General features: G+C 39.8%; 14 protein-coding genes across 14 annotated transcripts; 7 read left to right on the top strand and 7 right to left on the bottom strand.

Moving 5' to 3' along the window:
* Positions 1 to 218: 218 nt before the first annotated feature.
* Positions 219 to 1,607, bottom strand: C5L36_0D04650 (uncharacterized protein; the record flags this gene model as incomplete). The annotated part of the gene is made up of 1 exon (XM_029467355.1): positions 219 to 1,607. One exon carries the CDS (start codon positions 1,605 to 1,607, stop codon positions 219 to 221), a length of 1,389 nt encoding a protein of 462 aa, XP_029323215.1.
* Positions 1,608 to 2,050: 443 nt separating this feature from the next.
* Positions 2,051 to 3,562, top strand: C5L36_0D04660 (uncharacterized protein; the record flags this gene model as incomplete). The annotated part of the gene is made up of 1 exon (XM_029467356.1): positions 2,051 to 3,562. One exon carries the CDS (start codon positions 2,051 to 2,053, stop codon positions 3,560 to 3,562), a length of 1,512 nt encoding a protein of 503 aa, XP_029323216.1.
* A 247-nt stretch (positions 3,563 to 3,809) lies between these two features.
* On the bottom strand, positions 3,810 to 5,792 carry C5L36_0D04670 (uncharacterized protein; the record flags this gene model as incomplete). The annotated part of the gene is made up of 1 exon (XM_029467357.1): positions 3,810 to 5,792. The coding sequence occupies one exon, from the start codon at positions 5,790 to 5,792 to the stop codon at positions 3,810 to 3,812; it is 1,983 nt and encodes a 660-aa protein (XP_029323217.1).
* Positions 5,793 to 6,061: 269 nt separating this feature from the next.
* C5L36_0D04680 (uncharacterized protein) lies at positions 6,062 to 7,507 on the top strand (the record flags this gene model as incomplete). Its single annotated transcript, XM_029467358.1, has 1 exon — positions 6,062 to 7,507. The coding sequence occupies one exon, from the start codon at positions 6,062 to 6,064 to the stop codon at positions 7,505 to 7,507; it is 1,446 nt and encodes a 481-aa protein (XP_029323218.1).
* Positions 7,508 to 7,603: 96 nt separating this feature from the next.
* C5L36_0D04690 (uncharacterized protein) lies at positions 7,604 to 9,244 on the bottom strand (the record flags this gene model as incomplete). The annotated part of the gene is made up of 1 exon (XM_029467359.1): positions 7,604 to 9,244. The coding sequence occupies one exon, from the start codon at positions 9,242 to 9,244 to the stop codon at positions 7,604 to 7,606; it is 1,641 nt and encodes a 546-aa protein (XP_029323219.1).
* Positions 9,245 to 9,668: 424 nt separating this feature from the next.
* On the bottom strand, positions 9,669 to 9,959 carry C5L36_0D04700 (uncharacterized protein; the record flags this gene model as incomplete). The annotated part of the gene is made up of 1 exon (XM_029467360.1): positions 9,669 to 9,959. One exon carries the CDS (start codon positions 9,957 to 9,959, stop codon positions 9,669 to 9,671), a length of 291 nt encoding a protein of 96 aa, XP_029323220.1.
* A 368-nt stretch (positions 9,960 to 10,327) lies between these two features.
* C5L36_0D04710 (uncharacterized protein) lies at positions 10,328 to 11,254 on the top strand (the record flags this gene model as incomplete). The annotated part of the gene is made up of 1 exon (XM_029467361.1): positions 10,328 to 11,254. One exon carries the CDS (start codon positions 10,328 to 10,330, stop codon positions 11,252 to 11,254), a length of 927 nt encoding a protein of 308 aa, XP_029323221.1.
* Positions 11,255 to 11,457: 203 nt separating this feature from the next.
* On the top strand, positions 11,458 to 13,191 carry C5L36_0D04720 (uncharacterized protein; the record flags this gene model as incomplete). Its single annotated transcript, XM_029467362.1, has 1 exon — positions 11,458 to 13,191. One exon carries the CDS (start codon positions 11,458 to 11,460, stop codon positions 13,189 to 13,191), a length of 1,734 nt encoding a protein of 577 aa, XP_029323222.1.
* A 566-nt stretch (positions 13,192 to 13,757) lies between these two features.
* C5L36_0D04730 (uncharacterized protein) lies at positions 13,758 to 14,849 on the top strand (the record flags this gene model as incomplete). The annotated part of the gene is made up of 1 exon (XM_029467363.1): positions 13,758 to 14,849. The coding sequence occupies one exon, from the start codon at positions 13,758 to 13,760 to the stop codon at positions 14,847 to 14,849; it is 1,092 nt and encodes a 363-aa protein (XP_029323223.1).
* A 219-nt stretch (positions 14,850 to 15,068) lies between these two features.
* On the top strand, positions 15,069 to 16,004 carry C5L36_0D04740 (uncharacterized protein; the record flags this gene model as incomplete). Its single annotated transcript, XM_029467364.1, has 1 exon — positions 15,069 to 16,004. One exon carries the CDS (start codon positions 15,069 to 15,071, stop codon positions 16,002 to 16,004), a length of 936 nt encoding a protein of 311 aa, XP_029323224.1.
* A 166-nt stretch (positions 16,005 to 16,170) lies between these two features.
* On the bottom strand, positions 16,171 to 16,551 carry C5L36_0D04750 (uncharacterized protein; the record flags this gene model as incomplete). Its single annotated transcript, XM_029467365.1, has 1 exon — positions 16,171 to 16,551. The coding sequence occupies one exon, from the start codon at positions 16,549 to 16,551 to the stop codon at positions 16,171 to 16,173; it is 381 nt and encodes a 126-aa protein (XP_029323225.1).
* A 157-nt stretch (positions 16,552 to 16,708) lies between these two features.
* On the bottom strand, positions 16,709 to 17,560 carry C5L36_0D04760 (uncharacterized protein; the record flags this gene model as incomplete). The annotated part of the gene is made up of 1 exon (XM_029467366.1): positions 16,709 to 17,560. The coding sequence occupies one exon, from the start codon at positions 17,558 to 17,560 to the stop codon at positions 16,709 to 16,711; it is 852 nt and encodes a 283-aa protein (XP_029323226.1).
* A 478-nt stretch (positions 17,561 to 18,038) lies between these two features.
* On the bottom strand, positions 18,039 to 18,545 carry C5L36_0D04770 (uncharacterized protein; the record flags this gene model as incomplete). Its single annotated transcript, XM_029467367.1, has 1 exon — positions 18,039 to 18,545. One exon carries the CDS (start codon positions 18,543 to 18,545, stop codon positions 18,039 to 18,041), a length of 507 nt encoding a protein of 168 aa, XP_029323227.1.
* A 1,709-nt stretch (positions 18,546 to 20,254) lies between these two features.
* On the top strand, positions 20,255 to 21,346 carry C5L36_0D04780 (uncharacterized protein; the record flags this gene model as incomplete). Its single annotated transcript, XM_029467368.1, has 1 exon — positions 20,255 to 21,346. One exon carries the CDS (start codon positions 20,255 to 20,257, stop codon positions 21,344 to 21,346), a length of 1,092 nt encoding a protein of 363 aa, XP_029323228.1.
* Positions 21,347 to 22,036: the final 690 nt, after the last annotated feature.

The raw sequence follows: 22,036 nt of genomic DNA on the forward strand, positions 1-22,036 counted from the left end.
TGATACGATTCACAAGCACCTCTCCCTTGTAGCTACAAGTACTTGACGCTGAAAAGACAGGGAAGTGTGTTTCTCTCTTGTATCTGAAAACTACAATGGGAAAGATCGGGGTTGTGCAGAATGCGCGGGACTGATCCTTTATGGAGGGGTTTTTTCTGTTTTGCGTCTCCCGCTCTATTGTAACTAGCTATCAGTTATACTTTCTCTGGTGTTCCTTGCTATACAAGACCGGAAAAGTCTGCTACATTTTCCTCAATAAGTCCCAAACTCTGTTCGGAAAGGGACATCCACCTAACATGCTCACACTCCGGAAGCAAGCGTGTGCTTGCCACAATATTGGCAACTTCCGCACTGGCCACAAGCATACAGATGGCATCGTATCCTCCAGCTCCCGGAACAACGCCGCCCAAAACACCCTTCACTTTGCACACGGCATCTAGTATATTGCTCTGTTCATCTGGTTCTATGGACACGCCAGTCTCCAGTGTCATGATTTTCAGGTATTTGCGTATATCACTTAATGATTCAATAACATTTTGTAAATATTCAACGTTATCACCTTCTAACTGTAAAATTTCATTGCTGTTGTAAAAGGAGAGATTCTTTATTAGAGTTTCATATTCCGTGAAGGATGAAGACGATAGCGCATTCAGCTCCAACAAGGCATTGGTTAGCTTCATATTGCTTTCGTTGAGGGCAGACCACACTTGCAGACATTTCTCGGGATTGGCTCTCTTCCACTCGAGAACCTTACTCACCATTTTGGGTGTCTCCGAACCCCCTTCAACGTCACCCATCAACAACCGGATTCCCCTAGGAAGCACGCATGGAGAATGCATAGTCTCCCAATCACTATTGTCGACAACCTTGATCAGAGAATCGACGTCTGAAGAGTCAATGACATTGGTAACCAACTTGGAATTGAATCTCCTATAAACAATAGACCCAAAAGTAGCACTGGCAACGTCAAATCCCGATCCAATTTTACCCTGGGCTTTACAATGGGCAATCTGGGCCAGATTATGTACTTTCTCCTTCCATAGTGCACCACTCAAATCAAACTCCTCCACAAGACACGACAGCAATGAAGCCGTCAATGATGTCACTAACCCTGCACTAGAGCCAAGGCCTGTCTTGTTCACCCCGGTAATTTCTTCACCATGATAGAGAAACGCATAACTACCATTATCAGAGGACTTCTTCACTGCACCTTTCTGAGAATGGTATTCTGGGTCTGAGAACATGGTAATTGTTATATCTTTTCCCTCCATTTTTGGATACTTCCCCAATGCGTAAGAGAACACTGTCAAAATAGTCGCCTCCACAAATGGATTTCGTCTTGCTTCAACCTCAAAAAGTTCTGCTGTAAGACCGTTGGTCTTGATCTTTTCAGGATCTATCTCATAGCTCCAGCAACCATTCTTGAACTGTGGGGAATTGACGGTTATTTTGAAAAAACCATCCTCGTCTCGTTTGAAGTTGCTCACCGCATGCATACGTGCACTTAATGCAACAACATAGGCAGCATACTCTGGAAATAAAACCAAGTATCCACCGGCCAGGAATGCCTTGGCCGTACTACTAAATGCCCTTGCTTGTGATGCCATTGCAGCTCCTTGGTTTGCATTTCATTTGAAATATACTGTCCTACTTGTTAGTATACGCTGAGCCAGAAGTTTTTCACCTCTCTGCTGTTTTCTCTTGATGAAACTTTTTCTTTTCTTCTCAAAACAGCAGACGAGAATAGTTAATGGTAAAGAAAAAAAAAATTGGCTACAAAAACAACGTGAAAAATAACCTCCATTTGAAGAAATAAAAACCTATTTTTCATAATTCGGCTATTCTGTCTGCTCTCGCATCGGATAAGTCTCGGCTAACGATTTAACGGAGATGGATTTAAGGGCAATATGGAATTTGCTAAGTTAATCCCCATATCCGGATCCCCATACGTGTGTGATCCCACCCTTCCACCTCTTACCTTTAAACACTTTCTTCTTCTACACCTGAATAATTTTGTTTTGCAAGAGTCGTTTCGCTCACAAACCAGACAATGACGGAAGCTGCTGATAGACATCACCTAATAGTGCTTGCCCATGGGTTATGGGGGTCTTGTACAAATTTGGCCAGAGTTGAATCAGTTATCCATCACACTCTCGGAAAATCCAATCTGTGTACTTTCCACACTTTTGCGCCTACTAGTTTTGCACACTTTAAGACTTATGACGGAATAGAAGCAATTGGCGAATATCTAATTGAAGAGTTATTCAAACATTTGGAAATACTACATGATGAACATGGGATTACTATAACTGAAATCAGCTTTATCGGATATTCGCTTGGTGGCTTGGTTGTTAGGTATGTCATTGGTGAGCTGTTTGGTGCAGGCATGTTCCAAACCATCAAGCCTGGCTTTTTTACAACGTTTGCAACACCACATTTGGGTGTAACTTTCTATGAAAATACGATCTTAAACTATCTAGGTTCTTATTTCCTCGGTAGAACCGGATATGATTTGTTTATCTCGGGCGGTAAAAAAGCGATTGTTTACAAGTTAAGCGATCCACAGGAAAAGTACTACAAAGGCTTGAAGTTGTTCAAAACTAAGATAACTATTGCCAACGTGAAGTTTGATAGAACCGTTGGTTTCTACTCTGCCTTCATTTCTCAATATGATCCTTTTAAGGATTGGAATTCGATCGAACCTGAATATATACCAGGCTTGCCAACTGCTTTATTGACTAAAAGTGGTAGAACGATTGATTGCCTCATTGTAGATCTTAAGAAATCAAAGAGACTGGTTGATGGTGAAAAAAACTCCACCAAGGGACCTGCTTATAAACATGCAATGTTTTTGGTTGGCTGTATAGTAACGGTCCTATTCCCTATTATCCTGGGTGTTTCTACTTTTGCTACACTGAAAAGTCTTGCCAGAACCGCCCTGTTGCCAAAAACGGACGTTAAATCCTCCTGGAAATATTTATATGAGAGTATACATAAAGGCGAAGAGTTTGTCCATGACGAAGCTGAGAATGTGAAGCTTTTGGACAACCAAGACGCTGAGTCTGATGATTATAATGAAGACGAAAATTTAAAAGAAAAACCAAAGGGAATTTCACACCTAACGAGATCTGTGGTTGAGAATGGTTTGAATTTCTTAAATGATGATTATGATGACCTTGCCTTAACTCCAGCTGTTTCCGGTGCTTCTTCCAAGGCAAATGTAAGGGAAAACTACAAAATTGACCTTGATTTTGAATTGGATTATCAGTCTAAGAATAAAACTCTTGATAATCTGCTTAAGAACGTCTTACGTGGTGATCTATCCAACATCCCGCTAACAGAGAAGCTATCTCCCCTACCTTTCGACTGCACGAGAAGGCAGATTTTGAATAACTTGAATACTTTGGACTGGATCAAAATTCCAGTGCTACTCCAGAATTTGAACTCCCATCAATCTGTCGTTGGCAGAAGGGGGTTTGAAAGAACTCCTGACTGTATTCCCTTTTTGTTTTTATATTCATTTTTGATTGAGGAAAGCTTAACCCACTATGGCAAGCAATAACCTTTGCATATCTGGTGAATTCATCAATTTTTATCTCTCCCTATACCCGTATCATATTCAAAGTGACTAAACCGCTTATGCACAAAATGGTTGACATTTCGCCAAAGTGATACCACATTACATTTTCATCATAATCTAGAAGTAAAAAAAATAATATTTAAAACATATATATATATATATATATATCAAAAACATGATTGTTCTAGGCACTAAGTCATTACTACATTTTACATGGCCGTATTTGCAATTACTGCAATTTAACATAGTTCGACGGGAATAATTTTCTCTCACCATTGAGAGAACCAAGCCACCAATCATCATCCACTTGATCAATATCAGTAATAATGTCACCCTCCTTAAAAGTTAATTCGTTGTCTTCCGAAGCATCATAATCGAATTCTGCAATTGCAGAAGGTCCTTCAGACTTAACCGGTTCGGGCGGTGTTGGATCGTTTCTTGTAGGCAGTGCTGGGGAAGCCGACGTCTCAACAGTTGTTTCAATTTTCAATGAAACATATGATGCTGGGAATAATCCGGTTTCACCAGCAGCATTAGTACCTTGCCACCAATCTTCATCAACAAATTCAATAGCAGTGATGGTTTCACCCTCGGCAAACCCAATTTCATTATCTTCATCCTTTTCATAATCGTATTCAGCAACTGCGACATTGGATTTAGATTCCGAGGCTTTTGAAGCTTCTGGTTGAGCTCCTGGAGCTGACTCCGAAGCCGATGCAGCAGAAATAGCAGATGGCTCTGAAACGTCTCTTGGCGGCAATGGCACTGGATTCACATTTCCACTCTTCTCTTTAACTGGCTCTGGTTTATTTGTTTCTTCTTTTTCTTCTTCTTCTTCATCCCAGCCATCGTTATCTTCCTCCGCAGGTTGCTTCTCTTGAAATTTACTGAATGCGTCATTCCTTGCAGGTGGAGGTGGGAATGATGATGTTTCTTTTGCAGGTGGAGGTGGGAATGATGATGTTTCTCTTGCAGGTGGAGGTGGGAATGATGGTGTTTCTCTTGCAGGTGGAGGTGGGAATGATGAGGTTGGAGACTTTTTGGAATTCACTTCTTCCTCCTCCTCCTCCTCCTTTTCAGCTTGTAGATGGATTTGTTCAAATTTCGCCTTGACATCATTAACAGAATGATCTTCCTTTTCCACATCACCTTCAACTTCGGCAGCATTGACTGGTTTGTCGTCTCTTTCAACTTCGACATACTGGCCTTTCTTTTCAGCCCATAATTGAGCTGGTGTTTTACCGTTGGATGAAGCAAAATTTCTACTTGCACCGCCTACCAATATAGAAGAGTCCTTTGCTGGATTAGAACCAAATGTTGGAACTTTGGTACCAAATTCAGGCTTGACAACTTCTTGGTTAAACCTCGATAAAACAGAATTGGATGGCTTCGGTTTTGGTAAAGAAGTCAAACCACCAGATGGATTGATTGAAATGGTAGCAGACTGTGGGAGCGGTGATACGGGTTTAGTTGGTTTGTCCTCCTCCTTTGCATGCACCTTATCATCAACAGGTAAGGAGGGCTTGCCACTTCTCAACGCATCAATGTCAACTTTTGTTGGCTTGTATGCAGAAGGTAACGTCTCCAAAGGTTGCTTAGAAAAATCCCTCTCCTTTATTTCTTCTTCATCACCCCAACCATCTTCTTCAGCTTTTTTAGGTGGCAATGAAGGTTTTGGCTTGATAATAGATGGACTTGGTTTTGGTGTTGAAAGTTCAGGCGCAGAAAGGTTTGATGCTGGTTTAGGAGCTGGTTTGAATTTGGAACCAGTGGATGAAGATGGAGTTAAGCTTTGGATTGAGTATCTCGCACCAGACGCATTAGAAACGGTTTTCATAATGTCATCGACATCTAAGTCATCACTATCTCTTGCTGTGATTTCAACGTGATAATGTAAAACTTTACCAACATTGGACAAATTAGTTGCAAATGAAACCTTCGATTTGATTGGAGCTGAATCAGGACACCAGCCTAACAAAACTAGCTTTTGGACATCAGAACCAAATGGATTGACCCTTAAAATACCAAATTGGACTGCTCCTTCTTCAAATTCTGAAACAAAGTCCTTAATGTCACCATCGCCGAGTGTAGTTGGTTTCAGCGAAGAATCCTTGAGTGTTGTGTAGATAGCGTAAGAGCTCTCGCCACGAACAACGCTGTCGTAGTTGCTCTTAATTTCCTTTGCGTGTGTAGATAGGTCTAGTTTTTCCATTGATGCAATTGTCTAAGGAGGCGGTTGTCTTGGACATTAGCAACCTAAGCCATTGTTGTTGATGTTGCCACCGCTTAACTCTCAAAGAAACTCATTTTCCGAGATTTGATGGCTCGCGGATTTTTATGTTGAATGTATCGAGAAGCTCCAGATGTCAATTTTCTTTTAAAACTCACTAGAGATGTATCCGATCTGCATATTTGGGTTGGTTTCTACTAGCATTTTCAGTTCTCACAAACTCAACAGTCCATTTAACCCTGAATTTTAAAATGACAAGTCTGGAAAAGGTAGTGAGAAAAACACCTATATGGAGTGACCATCAAGACAAGACGTTTGAAAATCCAGCCAGAACGCGTAAATATTCATCCCAATTTAACTCATTATATACGTATCGTTCAAATGAACTCAAATCTAGGGTGTTGAAGTTGGCCAATCCAAAATGGAAAGATGTCGATGTTAATGGTGAAAAGCCTAAGTTCATTCCCAAAGTCTTGGATGTTCCTTTTCTTAAGCCTGTATATATAATTGGTACCACTTTGGCAGATATGAAATATAAACCCAATGTCTTAAAAGAAGTTGAGCTTAGTGTGCAGGGACATTTCCAAGAATTGAATCAAATAAAGGGGAATACAAAGACACATAAAAGTGGGATAGAATCCATGAGAAGAGCTTCTTACAGTGATCCCAAAACCGATAAACTATGGCTGGAAGATGAAAGTGGGCGTATTCTTTTAACTGGCGACTTACTTAATGAGAAAATCATTGTCACCGGCTTGGTGATTGGTGTCTTGGGTATTGAAGTTGAGTCTGGGATTTTCCATGTTGTCGATATTGTTTACCCAGAAGCTGCTGAACAGAAGCCCATTCCTGCTGCGTTGAACCAAGATGGTAAATTGCTTCTATGTAGCGGACTCAATATTAGTCACCAAAGCTCATTGGATAAGTACGAAATTCTGAAGAGCTGGATTTTTGGTGATTTGGGGGATCAGAGAGCACAAACAGTAAATGAGATGATACTCGTTGGTAATTCGGTTGACGTATCTCAAGTTGAACATAAGGCCAAAACCGGTAAGGATAAATATACCGATGATTATGGCGCCCAATTTAGTAAATTTTCAGTTGAATATTTGGATTCTTTCATTGATGAATTAACACATAGTGTGCCCGTATGCATTGTCCCTGGTCCTGGCGATATAGTTGAGTTAGGTTTACCAAAACCGCCATTGCACAAATCATTTTTTAATAAATCATCCCGAAAGGGCAATTTCAAAAGACTTACAGATCCTGTCTTCCATGAAGTCAATGGATTGAGAATACTAATATCTTCCGGTGAGACAATTAATGATATCATGAAATATATCATTCCAAACATCAATGACAGTGAGGACATCATTGACGAATCAGTTTGCAATGATTCTAGGCTTCGAGTCATCGAGGATTCTTTACTGTGGCAGATAGTTGCACCAACTGCCCCTGATACTCTATGTTGTTATCCATTTGAGGATAAAGACCCTTTCACTCTTGTTGAGACTCCACATGTGTATATTGTGGGCAACCAACCCAAATTTGAAACATCGATGGTAGAACTAAAGCGGAAAAATGGGGATGTAATGCCTGTTCGGATCATCTCAGTACCAGCATTTGACGAATCACGTACTTGTGTTCTATTGGATTTAAAAACTCTTGCGTGTGAACTACTGAAGGTAGATATATAATCAAGTATTCAAGTTTATATACACCGTCTAAACTGAATTGAAAGTTCCTTGATAGAGGTAACTTAATATTTACAAGACTAAACTAAGTGCAGAAGTTTAGGCGTCCTTTAATTCTAGTTTGGTTAGAGGAACATTCTGGCCTTTTTTAAACGTTGCATCTTTTCCGTAGCATAAATCCTTCCCTAAAGCTGCATATTCGATGGTTCTTCTTCCACGATCAACCTTCAATCTATCCAAGAGCAGATTAGAGTACACCGGAATAATAGGTTGAAGTAAAATTAGAATGACTCTTAACGAGTCCAAAGCTGTGAAAATAATCAAGTCTTGTTTCAATTGTTTTGCTGTCACAATCTCCTCGTCATCGCTAGGTTTTACCTTCAAAGTCCATGGCTCGTAAGTATCAAATAATCCATTGATGATAGGACCAAAATTGAAAATCTTTTGGACAGCTTTGTGCATGTTGAAATTTGTTATGTCATCATCAATATCAGCTTTCAAGCTATTGATTTGATCACGAATAGATATTAGATTTTCTTTAAAAGATACATCACTATTTGCATCCAACAAAGATTCAAAGTTCTTATTCTCTAGTCTTGATAGGGCCCTTTCGATTGAAAAATTCTTGGATAAAGATCTTATCATTAGATTGCAAAATTTGTCAATAAACTCACTACGCAAGTTGTTTAAGCTTTCCTCGCTATAGTCACCATCAGAGTCTAGAACAGAGTACTTCATCATGAACAATCTTAAAGAATCACTACCATAATAATTCGAGATAGCAATAGGATCAGCAACGTTACCCCTAGATTTACTCATCTTTCTTCCGCCCATCAGCCAATGACCATGAACTACAACCTGTTTCGGCAACTGGATTCCTGCAGCCATGAGGAATGCAGGCCAGTATATACAATGAAATTTAATGATGTCCTTACCAATTAGGTGGGTTGGTTGTGGCATTTCCTTGGCATTTGGATACCCTTCAGAAGTTAGATAGTTGATTAGGGCATCGAACCACACATAAATTTTCTGAGTGTCATCATTTGGAACAGGTATTCCCCACTCCAACCTTTGAGATGATCTTGAAATGGATAAATCTGTTAATTCCCTAGTCTCTAGTTCGTTAATAATGAAATCATGGTATTTCTTTGGTTGGATAAAATTCTTATTTTTCTTCAGAAAGTCTAGCAACTTGTTCTGAAAGTTTGACAGTTTGAAAAAGTAGTTCTCTTCTGATTGAAAGACAACCTCGTTTTGTGTTTCTTTGGAAATCATTATCTTCTTCCCCGTTTTGGGATCAACTGATTCCATGATATCATTTTCAGGATAAAAGGTTTCATCAGAAACACAGTACCACCCGCTGTGTATACCTTTGTATATATAACCATTTGCATTGACCGTATTCCAAAATTGATTTACAGCATTATAATGGTCGAGATCGGTTGTCCTTATGAACCTATCAAACTTGATCTGACCCAATTTGGCTAGTTCCTTGAATTTATCGGCTAAATCGTCACAGAAGCATTTAGGATCGGTATTTGCCGCTTGTGCTGCATTCTGGACCTTCAATCCATGTTCATCTGTACCTGTCGTAAAGAATGTTTCACGATTATTGAGCTTACACCACCTGTTTCTTACATCAGCCAAAGTCATCGAATAGAAATGCCCCAAATGTGGTTTCGCATTTACGTAGAATATGGGTGTGGTGGTATATACCGCTAGCTTCGTTAAAGGTTTCATGTATGTGATAGTGTCCTGTGATGCTCTTACAAGTCAAGTATTCATATTAGAGGCAGCTGTATCCTGGTGTCATTAATATCGTGCGAAGATATACTTTCGCTGGATTTTGGAAAATCTATCCAACAAAGGATTGAATAACAACTTAAGATGTTCACTGGAGCTGCCCAAAAGCGCTCCGTATCTATTGGGCGCCTCCTACCTTGCATCTTGACTTTTGAATAGCTATTACATCGTCTCAAAGAGAGACAAAAAAATTACAAAACTGAAACGTCCTGGCATTCCATTCCTTTTTTTTGTTTGTTTTCAAAGAAAATGTATTTTATTATATGTACATGACTAAAAACCTAGTAGAAACCAGTCTATAAATCTGGAGGAATCGGCAAAAGAAAACCGGAGTATTATGCATATGTTAAACATGAAGACATCATTTGTCAATTTCTTCCTTAAAGAGAAGCTTCTTGCTATGTTTATCAAACATATTGGCAAAGTCGGCAAGTTTGAGTTTTCTAGGATCGCCACCCATCACAGTATTATCCTTGAATGTCACTTGGACTATAGGTTGCTTCTTAGAGGAACCATTGATTAGTTCCAACTTTACCTGGCATGTATTCTTCAAAGAAGGTGGTATTTGTGAAAGGATAGACCTTGCACACCTGGCCTCCTTACCAAATGGATTGAATTTGACTGTGACATTGGTAAAGTATTTGGTGATCATGACGACAACGGTTGGACGACTTGCTTTTTATTCCTCCAAGGTGGCTAATCTCTCTTGTATGTCTTGTTGAGTTTGGAATATTCAAGAAATTCCAAGAAAATGAGAAACAGAAAAAAAAGAGAACCAAAAAGGGGACCGAAAAGGGAATAGTAAAAAAATAAAAAAAAAACTAGAGACAGCCTATAAGACTCGTATAATCGACGCGTCGCGGGCGGCGAGAGCATGAAAATCTTGTGAGAAGGTCCGTTATCTCCTTCAATATGGATAAACTGGAGAGTTGCATGCCAGTGAAAAGTTGGCGTGTCCATTTCTTTTCAAACATTCATGTGTTAGGTTGAAACCAGTGTCTCTGAAGTTCTTGGTGGAAAATGTGGAATCTACACCTTCTTTACCTGATAGTTCTTGCTGTGAGCGTCTCTGCACACAGGTCCAGGTCCAATGCACCGGCATTTTATTCCAACAACAAGTACATCATGGAATTAACATCCTCAACTTTCCACGATTATGTCTACGGCTCCAACTATAGTACAATTGTTGAGTTCTATGCACCATGGTGCGGCTATTGCAAACAGCTCAAACCTGAATTCGAAACAGCTGCTAAGAAAGCCCACGATTATGCACAATTTGCAGCCGTTAACTGTGATGACGAAAAGAACAAGCAATTCTGTGCTTCTCAGAACATCAATGCATTTCCAACTTTGATCACCTATAGACCTCCAAAGAGTTTTAGGGAGACAGTACCTAGAGATCAGCAATATGCTGTTCAGCCATTTGAAAATGAACGTAAGGCAAACTCAATCATTAATATAATGAGAGGTACCTTGAAGTCACATGTGAGAAAGGTCCCATCTACGAAAATCGAGAGTTACTTTACGAGAAAGACAGGCAAACCTAGGGCGCTGCTACTAACGGACAAGGCACAAGTGTCTGCACTGTACAAATCCTTAGCTGTTGATTTTCTCAGTGTGATGGATCTGAACTATATTCTCGTTAAAGACGATCTTGTTGACCAGATCCGAAAATACGCTCCAGACTTGGCTGATGATGTTCCACAGCTTTTAGTCATTCAAGAAGATGGAACGGTAACTCATTACAGTGGTAAATTTAGCAAACGTGCCATTTCCGAATTTCTAAGTGAGTTTGCCGTTCCAGTTGAAGGCGACTTTTCCGACAGGAAACGGGCAATTGATGGTATCAAAAACGGAAAATTCAAGAGTTTTCTGCAATACAAAAAGAAGATGGCCAAGAAGGAGGAGAAACAGAGTAGAGACAAGCTCGGAAAAGACGAACTCTGATTGTCTCAATGTAATGATGTGTAAATAGTTTGTTTTTTTTTTATTTTTTTTTTATTTTCATATACTACGCACGCGTATAGTTAATAGGTGTGTATAAGACGCGTTATCAACTTGCCATCTATCTTTAACATGAGAAATCTCCCCAGGTTCTATGGCTAGCTAAGTTTCCACGTCTATCTTCCTTTCAGTCATCCCTTTCACCTATGGTCAGTTGCCCCATTTGCAGCAAGCATATACCATTAGCGGAAATAAATGAACATTTGGACCTTTGTGAGATCAAAAACAAGAACAGGAAAGTAGAAGCTGAAAATGACATCCCTAGTGATGGTGTGGCAAAGGAACATAGTGATAAACCAGAAAATGTTTCAAAAGTGGAGACAGTACATGGTTCATCACAGCCAATGATTGCTGTAAACGGCGACTCCCACACAACCTCTTTAGCATCTATACTAACTGGCAAAAAAAAATCAAAGGACAAACCTACTTACCAGTATCGGCCAAGTCAGCATCATGAGACCTCCCCGTTATCATCAGTTTCCTCATCAAATGAGATTAACACACCAGCTGTAAAAAGCAAGCGTCCAATATCAGGTGATGAGTGCAGGGATGACCTAAAAAGACATAAGAAGCAAATCATCGATAATCTCAAAATATCCGCAAATCTCCCCCTCTCTGAGAGATTAAGGCCAACCGACATTGGCGGGTACATTGGACAGCAACACTTGGTTGGACCCCGTGGTGTGCTACGAGGGTACCTAAAGCAGGGAAGGGTACCGTCTCTCATATTTTGGGGTAAGCCAGGAACTGGCAAAACAACATTAGCTAGGATATTGGCTAAGACTACAAATATGAGATTTGTTGAGATGAGCGGTGTCATTAATGGTGTGTCAGACTGTAAGAAAGTTTTCGAGGAGGCAGTAAATGAAATGAAATTGACTAGGAAATCTACTATTATGTTCATTGATGAAATTCACAGGTTCAGTAAGAGTCAACAGGATATATTTTTACAGTACGTTGAGAGGGGCATTATTATACTAATAGGCGCCACTACTGAGAATCCGAGTTTTACGGTCAATAAAGCCATACTGTCCAGGTGTAAAGTGTTTACCCTCGAGAAACTAAGTAACCATGAAATGAGAGAAATGGTTGGACGTGGGTTGGTGGAGATAAATAAGGTTCGAAAGTTGGTACACAATACCAGTGTTCTGAAATTAAGTGAGGAAGGAATTGACTGGATAATCAGTGTTGCAGATGGCGATGGCAGACAAGCTCTTGGATTTGTTGAGATGATAGACATCAACTTCACCAATACGACAGACGAAAACAAACCAGAAGAAGTCACACTTGAAGACATCAAGGGGATATTGAAGAACTCCCCAATGTTGTATGACAGAGTTGGAGATGCACATTATGACACTATTTCTGCATTCCACAAGTCAGTGAGAGGCTCTAATCCAGATGCTGCGATGTATTATCTTGCGAGAATGCTACAAGGCGGTGAAGACCCACTTTACATAGCTAGGAGGATGATTCGAATAGCAAGTGAGGATATTGGGGTTCTAGATGACTCTTGTCTACCCTTTGCTGTGGCTGCCTATCAAGCTGTCCAGATGGTTGGTTTACCAGAAGCAGATCTCGCCTTAGTTCACTGTGCTGTCAAGTTGTCACGAGCACCTAAAAGTGTTGAAATTTACCGAGGCTGGAACCAAATGAAAGCCTGGACTGCTAATCCAGAAATTTCAGGGGCTGAAATCCCCTTACATCTACGTAATGCACCAACAAAATTAATGTCTGACCTGGGCTACAAAAAAGGTTATAAATATCCACCTGATTTCAAAGATGGTAAAGTGTCAACAACATATTTCCCTGATTCAGTTGGAGAACAACAATTCCTGAAAGGGCAACATCTTGGTGATGCAATCGATCCAGACCTATGATGTCTGTAAACAAGACATTGTATAATATAATAAATTGTTGCATTGGAGCTCCGTGGTAATCCGATTGTACCTGAATGTTTTTGGGCACGCCATGCTAAATATAACCTTGAATGTTTGTGTTAAACACGCTTTTTACTTGGCAAAGAAAAAAAAACGGCGCCAACGCGCTTTTGGGAAAACAAAACGCGTTTCATAGCGCGTTTACTCCACATGTAAACATAAAGCAGCCTTAAAGTATATTACGTATAAAAGCAGCAGCTTTTGTCCAGGGTTGAAAAGTGGTGGTTGGAATTGTCATCTTCTGGTTTCGACATTAACCCTTTCGATATCTTGCGGTCTCTGTTCTTTTTTTTCTTTTGATCAGAAAAACCTGTTCAATTAGTAGCAAACACTAAATTGCATTCACCAAATACATTTTGCCCCGCTAGCACCAACTTAAACAACACCTATATCTAATTATTTTTTTCTTTCAACTAGTCACTCCTTTAAATTATCCTGTTGAAATCAAAAACTAAAGAGATATATTTCATTCCTTTAAGAAAAAACTTAGCATTACCATTCAAATTATGAAGTTCGCAACTATTTTATCTACTGCTTTACTCTCTACATTAGCCAATTCAGCAGCTCTGCCAAAGAATGACTACAAATACTTTGCCAGAAGATACTACAACGAGTCCGAACCACTCACACAGCCAATTAGCGCAGTTCAATTGGATCAAACACAGTCAACTGCAGGCGTCTCTTTGAGTTCCTTGAATTCTGCAAGTTCACAAACAAGTGAATCATCTACTGCTGCTCCGCAAACCGTTGCTACTACAGCAGCCCCAGCATCAATTGAGGAGACAACAACGTTGCCATTAGAATCAACCTCTATCTACACCGACAAAAATGGACAAGAACAAACTACTACGTTCTATCTCACAACCACTCTATACATTACTTATGATAGCAAATCTTCCACTATAACAAGCACACCATCTCAGCAACACAAGCTGGCGGGTGTTTCATCTGTGGGTTCCCTTGATGTAACCGCCTCCTCCGCAGCACCAGCTTCTACATTAACTTCAAATGCTTCATCTAACTCTGCTACCCCAAGCATTACATCGACAACCACTTCTTCAACCTCTGTTAATATTGATGATTTAGTCAATTCATTACAAGGCTTAGGTAAGCAGGCTGATGTTGCTGCTGTTCAATCTGTGTTGGGCTCAAGTATAATTGATTCTACATGCCCAAGCGCAAGCACTGTTACTGTTACCGTTACACCTAGCGAGTGTACTTCAAGTGATGCATTAATTGCTCCTTCTAACCTTAAATATATGAAAGTTACTTCATTCTCTACAGCTACTGCTACCACTACCCTTACTGTTCCAATCACCGCTACCTTAACTGTTACTGATGGTTCGTCTGTCAGGGTTTTCACTGCAACTTCCAGTGTAGCAACTGCCGTTGAACAAACTACAGTCGTTACAATCACAGCAACGAGTACTATGACACTAAGCTCTGAAACTACTGGATATGCTACTGTTACCACAACATCCACTGCATATAGTACATCTGATTTGACTATTGATCCAGCATCAACTGGTGTTTCATACTCCAACGGTAGTTTAGATTCTCCAGCAGTCAACCTGTGGGCCAAGCGTTCTTTCTTATGATCCGATGAGTGGAAAATAGCCTGCCACCATCATTGAATGTTTATAATTCTCGTTTTTATAACATTATATAGCCAACTTTTAACGTCAATTCCGGAATTGAAATAAGTTAAAGTAAGTACAAATTAGCGTATTGTGGGTAAGGGTTTCCTTGAACGGTCAGAGTCGCACTGCGCTGGTGGGGTTGAAACCCAAAAAAAAATACATAATCAGGCCAATTAAATGGGTTTAGTTTGTCACTTCAACCACACCCACAAATTGTTCGAGAGTACAACTCTACACCCAAAGATGAGTGACGAATCCAAATGCCCCGTTGATCCACGTACACGTGATATATGGCTTCAGAAATCCAAGGAAGCTCAGAAGGCGCAAGAACAGAGACTGAATACCCAACAAGAAAAACAACTTATATTATCCAAAGAAACATCCACATGGACATGGATGAACTTATTGTGGGCACCTAAGCCAACTTCATGCCCTATTCCCCAGGTAAATGCCTCTGGCGGATGTCCAGTTCCACATTCTTCAGGTACCAATATCCCAGAGGGACATCCAAGTGTCAACGGGTTGGCTATAACTACAAGTGAACCTGAATCTATCGAATGCAATTCAAAAGAAATAGACCAGGGATTAACGACGCCTCCAAATGCAGTGTCTGGTAGTAAACTATTGAGTGAACAGAGGGAGATATCAAGTATTCCACGAACCAACGTTGACAGTAACTGGGTATATCCAAGTGAGAAACAGTTTTTCAATGCAATGTTACGTAAGAATTGGACTCCTGAAGAGAAGGATATGAAAACTGTTGTTCCTCTGCATAATTTAGTTAACGAAGTGACATGGAAGTACATATTAAACTGGGAAAAAGGGCAAGGAAGTTGTGGATGTGAAGATATCAAACTAACATCATTCAAGGGAGATTCAAAAAAAATCACACCAAGGGCAGCTATTGGACATTACATCTTTGGTAGAGATTTACCATTTGATAGGCATGATTGGGTTGTCAACAGATGTGGTAAGGAAGTTGAATATGTTATTGATTTCTATACAACACCTGTGAAAGAGGGCGAGGAGCCTAGATTTTTCTTGGACGTCAGACCTAAGTTGAACAGTCTGGAAGGTTGTAGGATGAGACTGTATCGTGCACTGGGACTATAATGGAAATGGGAATGGAATTTGACTATATTCAGGAATATTTAGGTAAGAAGTATACTATGTATTTATTTAACGAACACTAACACAGAAACAAAAACAAAAATATAGGAAGAATTGTGGATGTTGCCCTTGTCGTTGTAACTGCCTCTTATACTCATTTTAACTGTAATTACTTTCTTGCAAGAGCGCCAGAATTACCAACACTTTGCATGGACTCAGAGACTTTAACATTTGCTTCAAAATATTTGGTGACACATCTATCGATACAAAGAGATTCGTTTTGAGAGAGGTTTTCATCGGTTATATTTTTATCAAAACATTTTCTGTAACAAGAATCTAGAAGTTGATTAAACATGGTGGTAATCATGTCCAATTCAGCTTCTGCAGCTGCGATTTTTTGTTCTGAAGAAATTTGAGGCTGGGAGCCAAAACCAAGGAAGGACATTTCTAGTGAAGTTGGGTGTGTTTCCGGATAGAAAAGAGCAAGAAATGAATTAAGAGGATACGTTTCTATGAAAATGGAAAGTGAAATTTTAAGGTTGAGATTCATGTTGGAAAAAGTCAAGGGCGAGGTTATTTGCACGAAATTCTGTCATGTATATTGGGAATTGACTATTAGAATCAAGTTGCATTTCGTAGAGATAAAAGTATATAAAGGTATAACTGTATAATCAGGAAAAGTTTACAGGGACAAACATGCTGAAGCCTCACCAAAACCAGCCAGTATTTGTCTTCTTTTCGAGAGGCCTAGTTGGAACAGAAGACGTCAATGAATTTGTGTCTGTCGATAAAACAGCAGAGGCCTGGACCAAAACCTTACCATCAGTTGTAGAGATATGGCTATTAACAATGTAATCGTTGTTGACAGTGTCCAGCTTGGCCGAGTTAGATTTTATGATAAGGAACTGGTTAACAAAGGTGGGAGACTTAAATTTCAAATCTAGAGATTTGGTATGAACATTGTCGAATGTTAAATTTGGGAATTCCTTGATCAAGTTTGATTTGAATATTTCATCCACCAGCATGCCTAGCATCCCACCATGTACCAAAAACGGATAGCCAGACATTCTGCGGCCCACATGGACAATGACTATATCGTCACCGGTCTCTTGGCAATGGAAAGATAATGGGGGGATGGATATACCACCGGGAGTACGCAAGGTGCCGTGGAAATTGGACAAGCCGGTTGGAGAAGAATCTAAATGGTTCCAATCTCTGTATTCGACAAAGTTTGGATCTGTTCTCAACTCCTTAACAATTGGCAAGGCCTGTAATCTGGACTCCAATCGTTCATTGAACTGAGATATTGACTTTGAGTCGCTAGTCAACGGTAGGGGGAATCTTCTTTCGCCTAGTTCATATAGAGAATAGTTGTACGAGAGCGCAGCGCCGGCAATGAAGAACAAAAGGGCTGGTTTGAAGTAGGAACGTCTCTTTCGATGATAGTGTGCATAGGGAGGAGGAAACTTAACTGAGGAATAGAGGCAATTCTGCCGATACAGAGGGTGTCTGAATATATCGAACCTCCGTGGCATAGTTCGTGCGTGACTACCAAACATTTCAGATTTATTTGCAAAGATATTAACTTGAAACAGATATTCAAGGGATTATATGGTTGTCTTTATCTGAGCGATGTAGGGACCCTGGTTGAGCAGACAATCAAGTGTCAGACAAGTTGTGTCTAGCAAATACCCAGGAAAAATACAAAAGACTATCTCCGACTGGGGGAAGAGGGGGGGTGTGTTTCTTCGCGGGCATAGTCTACAAGTTACCTCCGCCATTAACGCCGAGACCACACGTAGAGATAGAGACGATGGTCTAACAATAGGTTGTTGGACAACAAGAGCAATATGGACAGCATATAATAGCATGATCTTTTACACAGAGAGGAGGATTTGAACGAGTGGGAGAGTGTGTATGTGTGGGAGATTGTGTATGTATGGTAGTTGTGTAATTCCGAGTTGCTGGTGAGGGTAAACATTCTGTTAGAGGGATCTGTCTGTTACACAAGGGTCCAATCCATGGTGGGGGGAGAAACTACTTACAAAATCTGCAGAAGGTTGTATCTGCAATGACGACGTAATCCAATTGTTCATCGTGGTCTTCCAGTTGTATATTATGTACGGGCAAGAGTTGTTCTGGGAGACCAACACCTACAAGAGTCGGTGTTAAATTATGAAGGGATCTATACCTTTTGATGAAATCATCATAGTAACCGGCACCATGTCCCAATCTGCCACCTTCAGATGTAAAAGCTACGCCCGGTAGCACAATCAAGTCAAGGGGAGATTTTGTAGGTAGCGCGTCTCTGTTGGCAATGAGCGGCGGCTCACGTATAGAGTATTTCCCACGAGGCGGCAAATTTAAAGCATCTTGCAGAGAGTCTACCCTCAAAAAATGAAGACATGTTTTCTGGCCATTATAACGAGGAGGGTCATTATTAGTCGATAAAGGTTCAATACGTGGTAAGTAGACTGTTTTCCCCTGAGAGAAGGCGAGTTCTAATAACGGAAGTGTTGGCAATTCGCCGTTGGGCAAATTCATATAAAGTGCAACAGAATGGGCAGCATTCCATTCGGGGATGCGTGCGACCTGGGCAGCGGTAGCACGGGCACATAAATGGAGGACGGACGGGTCGATGCGGTTGAGCTTCGCCGTGATGGATTTCCTAGTGGCGATTTTGGCTGCCTTTGTAGTAGATATACAGGATATTTAGGAAAACCAAGGTGAAGATATTAAAATTGGCAAGAGATCCCGAAAATTGCACCAAACTAAACCCGATTGAGAGTAAACTTGAATAGAATAAAATAGACTAGAATAAAATAGTCCAGATTTGAATGAATTGAATCAAGGAGATCAATAAGAGTCGGTCCAGACTGTGGTTGGAGACGTCTATTAAGTACTTATTTCTCCAAAGTGCACTTGGACCAATCTATTGGGGTAAATTGGATATTGTAGGTGCAGGAGAAGTGGAAGTGGAAGGGGGGATACAATAAACAATACAATAAACAATACAATGAACGACATGGTGAACGACATGGTAAACGACATGGTGAAGAATACGGTTCAAGATATGGGGCAATTCTCCCACTATGTGTGTATGACTTTTACTTTTCCCTTTCCTTAATTTTTTTTTTTTGTTGGGAATATAGCTGATAACAGCATAGTCGTCAAGGCTCAGAAGTTAATGGCCAGGGGGGGGCCAAGACCTAAAATAGGAAATGGCAAAAAATGGCAAAAAATGGCAAAAAATGGCAAAGGGGGGGGAGGAAATGTCTCTGAGTATGAATGACGCCAAACCCACTGCATATCTCTCAAATTCAATATCTGTGCGGCTCGGCGTTGGCGGTCTGCGGCGTTGCCTTTTGTTATTTTTCTTTCCTTGTTCTTTCATGTAGTGTCTATCTATCCGCATTGCGCGGCATGGAGCGAGGTCTGGACCGCGGCCGCTGCGAGAAATAGGAATGAAATTAAAACAACAAAGAAATTGAAAGACATTGAAGAATGGCAAACGAACAACGGTTTTTCCCAATTTCTCCCCCCTCTTAGTACTTGCTACTGCCGTATTAGGAAAAGGAGGTGGTATTTCCTGAAAAAATAGTCAGAATTGGGAAATGGTGCGAAATGAGAAATAAAAAATGGGAAATGAGAAATGGGAAACGAGAAATGGAACTACTATAGTAAGAAACTATTACAATAAGAAACTATTAATGCATGCACTCTGTAGCGCAACTTTCAATGTGCATCCTCTAAGAGAAGTAGAGTAGAAAGAAAAAAAAAAAAAAAAAATATTGGCTGCCTCCAAGGTGAGCCCTTTGAGGGTGGGCATGTCCACAAAGCATGTAAGTGGACATTGCATAAAGTGTAGTGACAAGTACAAGGGTTTAGATGGACGTCTCGTATTGCCACCTGATCTGTTCTTCTGCATCCTAACTTCACGGTTTTCTTCCATCTATAGAGGCAGTTGCTTTTGCACCACCATCTTCAAGACACACATATTTGCATCCATATATACGTATATAAGGTGCCACTTTGTTGTTTTTTTTTCAATTTATAGAATTTAAGCTTTCACATCAGCAGGAAGAGTGAAAAATCTACGGGAAAAGTGGGCAAAAACCTAAAACAGCACAAGAGTGTATACCAAGACGGGGGGGCAAGGTACATTACAAGACAATAGAAGACAATAGAAGACACTACTGGAGAGTATTGGAGAGTAGAAACAAACACTACCTAGTGAAGGAAGTTTTATTAAAATGACTCTCAAACGATCATTATCCCAGAAGTTCAAGTCCACGTTGGAAAAGACCAAACGAATAGTGAGCTCCTCATCTCTATCATCATTCGACAATCATTCGCCTTCGGTTTCAGATAGCTTTTCCTTCAACTCCACCGATTTCTCAACTCCATTAACGTCTACATCCACCACCTTCAATGATGCTACGGATTTCGGAGGCTTGGGGATCCAATATAACAAGGACTCGATTTCATTGAATCGAAAGTCAAGTAGTCTTGATCCTCCAACGTTGTTATATTCTAGAAAGAAAAGATCAGGAACAATGTCAAGGTCGATACCAAATCGTAAACAGTCTATTGATTTGATCGATACAAGTACTCCTACAAATATCACAAGCTCGATTCCAACTCCAGTGTCTCAAGATGATCTACTAAGTCTGAGCTGTCGTTCGAATTACTCCTTCACTCAGAATGATGAGAACTTTGAAAATGACACTGGTGGATTGATCATTCTACCTTCAGGTCCAAATGATGATGATGATATTGATGATGATGATAATAACAATAACAACAACAATAATAACAATAACAACAACAATAATAACAATAACAACAACAATAATAACAATAACAACAATAATAATAACAATAACCACAATAACAATATTAGTGGCAAACTTAACAATACCAATAGCAATGACAACAATAAAACTACCATTGAGGGTAGTCATGATATTCTATTATCGGCTTTCTTATCCCATTCTGCAGAATTAGAAAAAAATTCTTCATATCTAGACTCGCAATCACAAGATAGACCTTCAATTTTGATACCATCAAATTATAGCTCAACTACAACTTCGTATACTCTGAACTCCTTTGCTGAGAATTCGGCAAAGTGTAACATGGATTTATTGGAATCTCATGAAATCATACAAGACGATGTTGACTCGATCTTCACCAAATCAAATCAAATTGATCACCTCGATAAAGATCTAGACACAAGGAAAAATGATTTACTTGCTGACCAGATGGCTTTGAATATTTTGCAAAATATTGATGAGGAAGATGTTGACGAACTATCAAAACTAAAAGAAGAAATTTCAATGATTTAAAAAAATAAATGGAAATTCTACTTTTATATACCTCTTCCTTAGCTTTTTTTTTTCCTTTGCTCAATCCCTTTCACACTTTATAGACTACCATTGTGACCTTTTCTAAACTGTGATTTTTCTTCTTTTTTTTCTCTTTAAAGAAATAATAAAACCACAACAATATAAAAAAAGAACAAAATGAAAACGAGAAATAAAGAGAAAATGTAATTTAACATAACTATGTCTTTATCCCCTTCTTTGGCCTTTTCTATCATATAGAAGTCAAAAACTATAGAATCAACTATCCTAACTATGGGTACCTTTATGAACTTTTTCGTAAAATCTGTTTTTCCCCTGCCTCGCTTTACACTTGTCACGTATGGCAAGAGCGTTCAAATATTACTTTTTCTACACGTTATTATTATTCTCCTAGAGATGACATTTAGTTTGTAATTCTAAAAGCTTCCTAGACTCTTTCAAACAAACTTGTGAAATGGTATGTAACTCATTACCTTCTTTATTTTAGAGAAGCGCAAAGATACTAACTACAGTAGTCTTCATTTACTGCACTTAATTTAAGTGATGAGGAGGTGGATATTGAAGAACATACTAGAGAACTTCAGATCGAAGTTGCCTTACAGACGCTACAACGTGGTTTGGAATACCAGAAAAACGGCGATTATCTAAATGCACGTAGGAAGTATGATGAGT

The sequence above is a fragment of the Pichia kudriavzevii genome, chromosome 4 (assembly GCF_003054445.1).
Source record: "Pichia kudriavzevii chromosome 4, complete sequence".
Taxonomy (NCBI): domain Eukaryota; kingdom Fungi; phylum Ascomycota; class Pichiomycetes; order Pichiales; family Pichiaceae; genus Pichia; species Pichia kudriavzevii.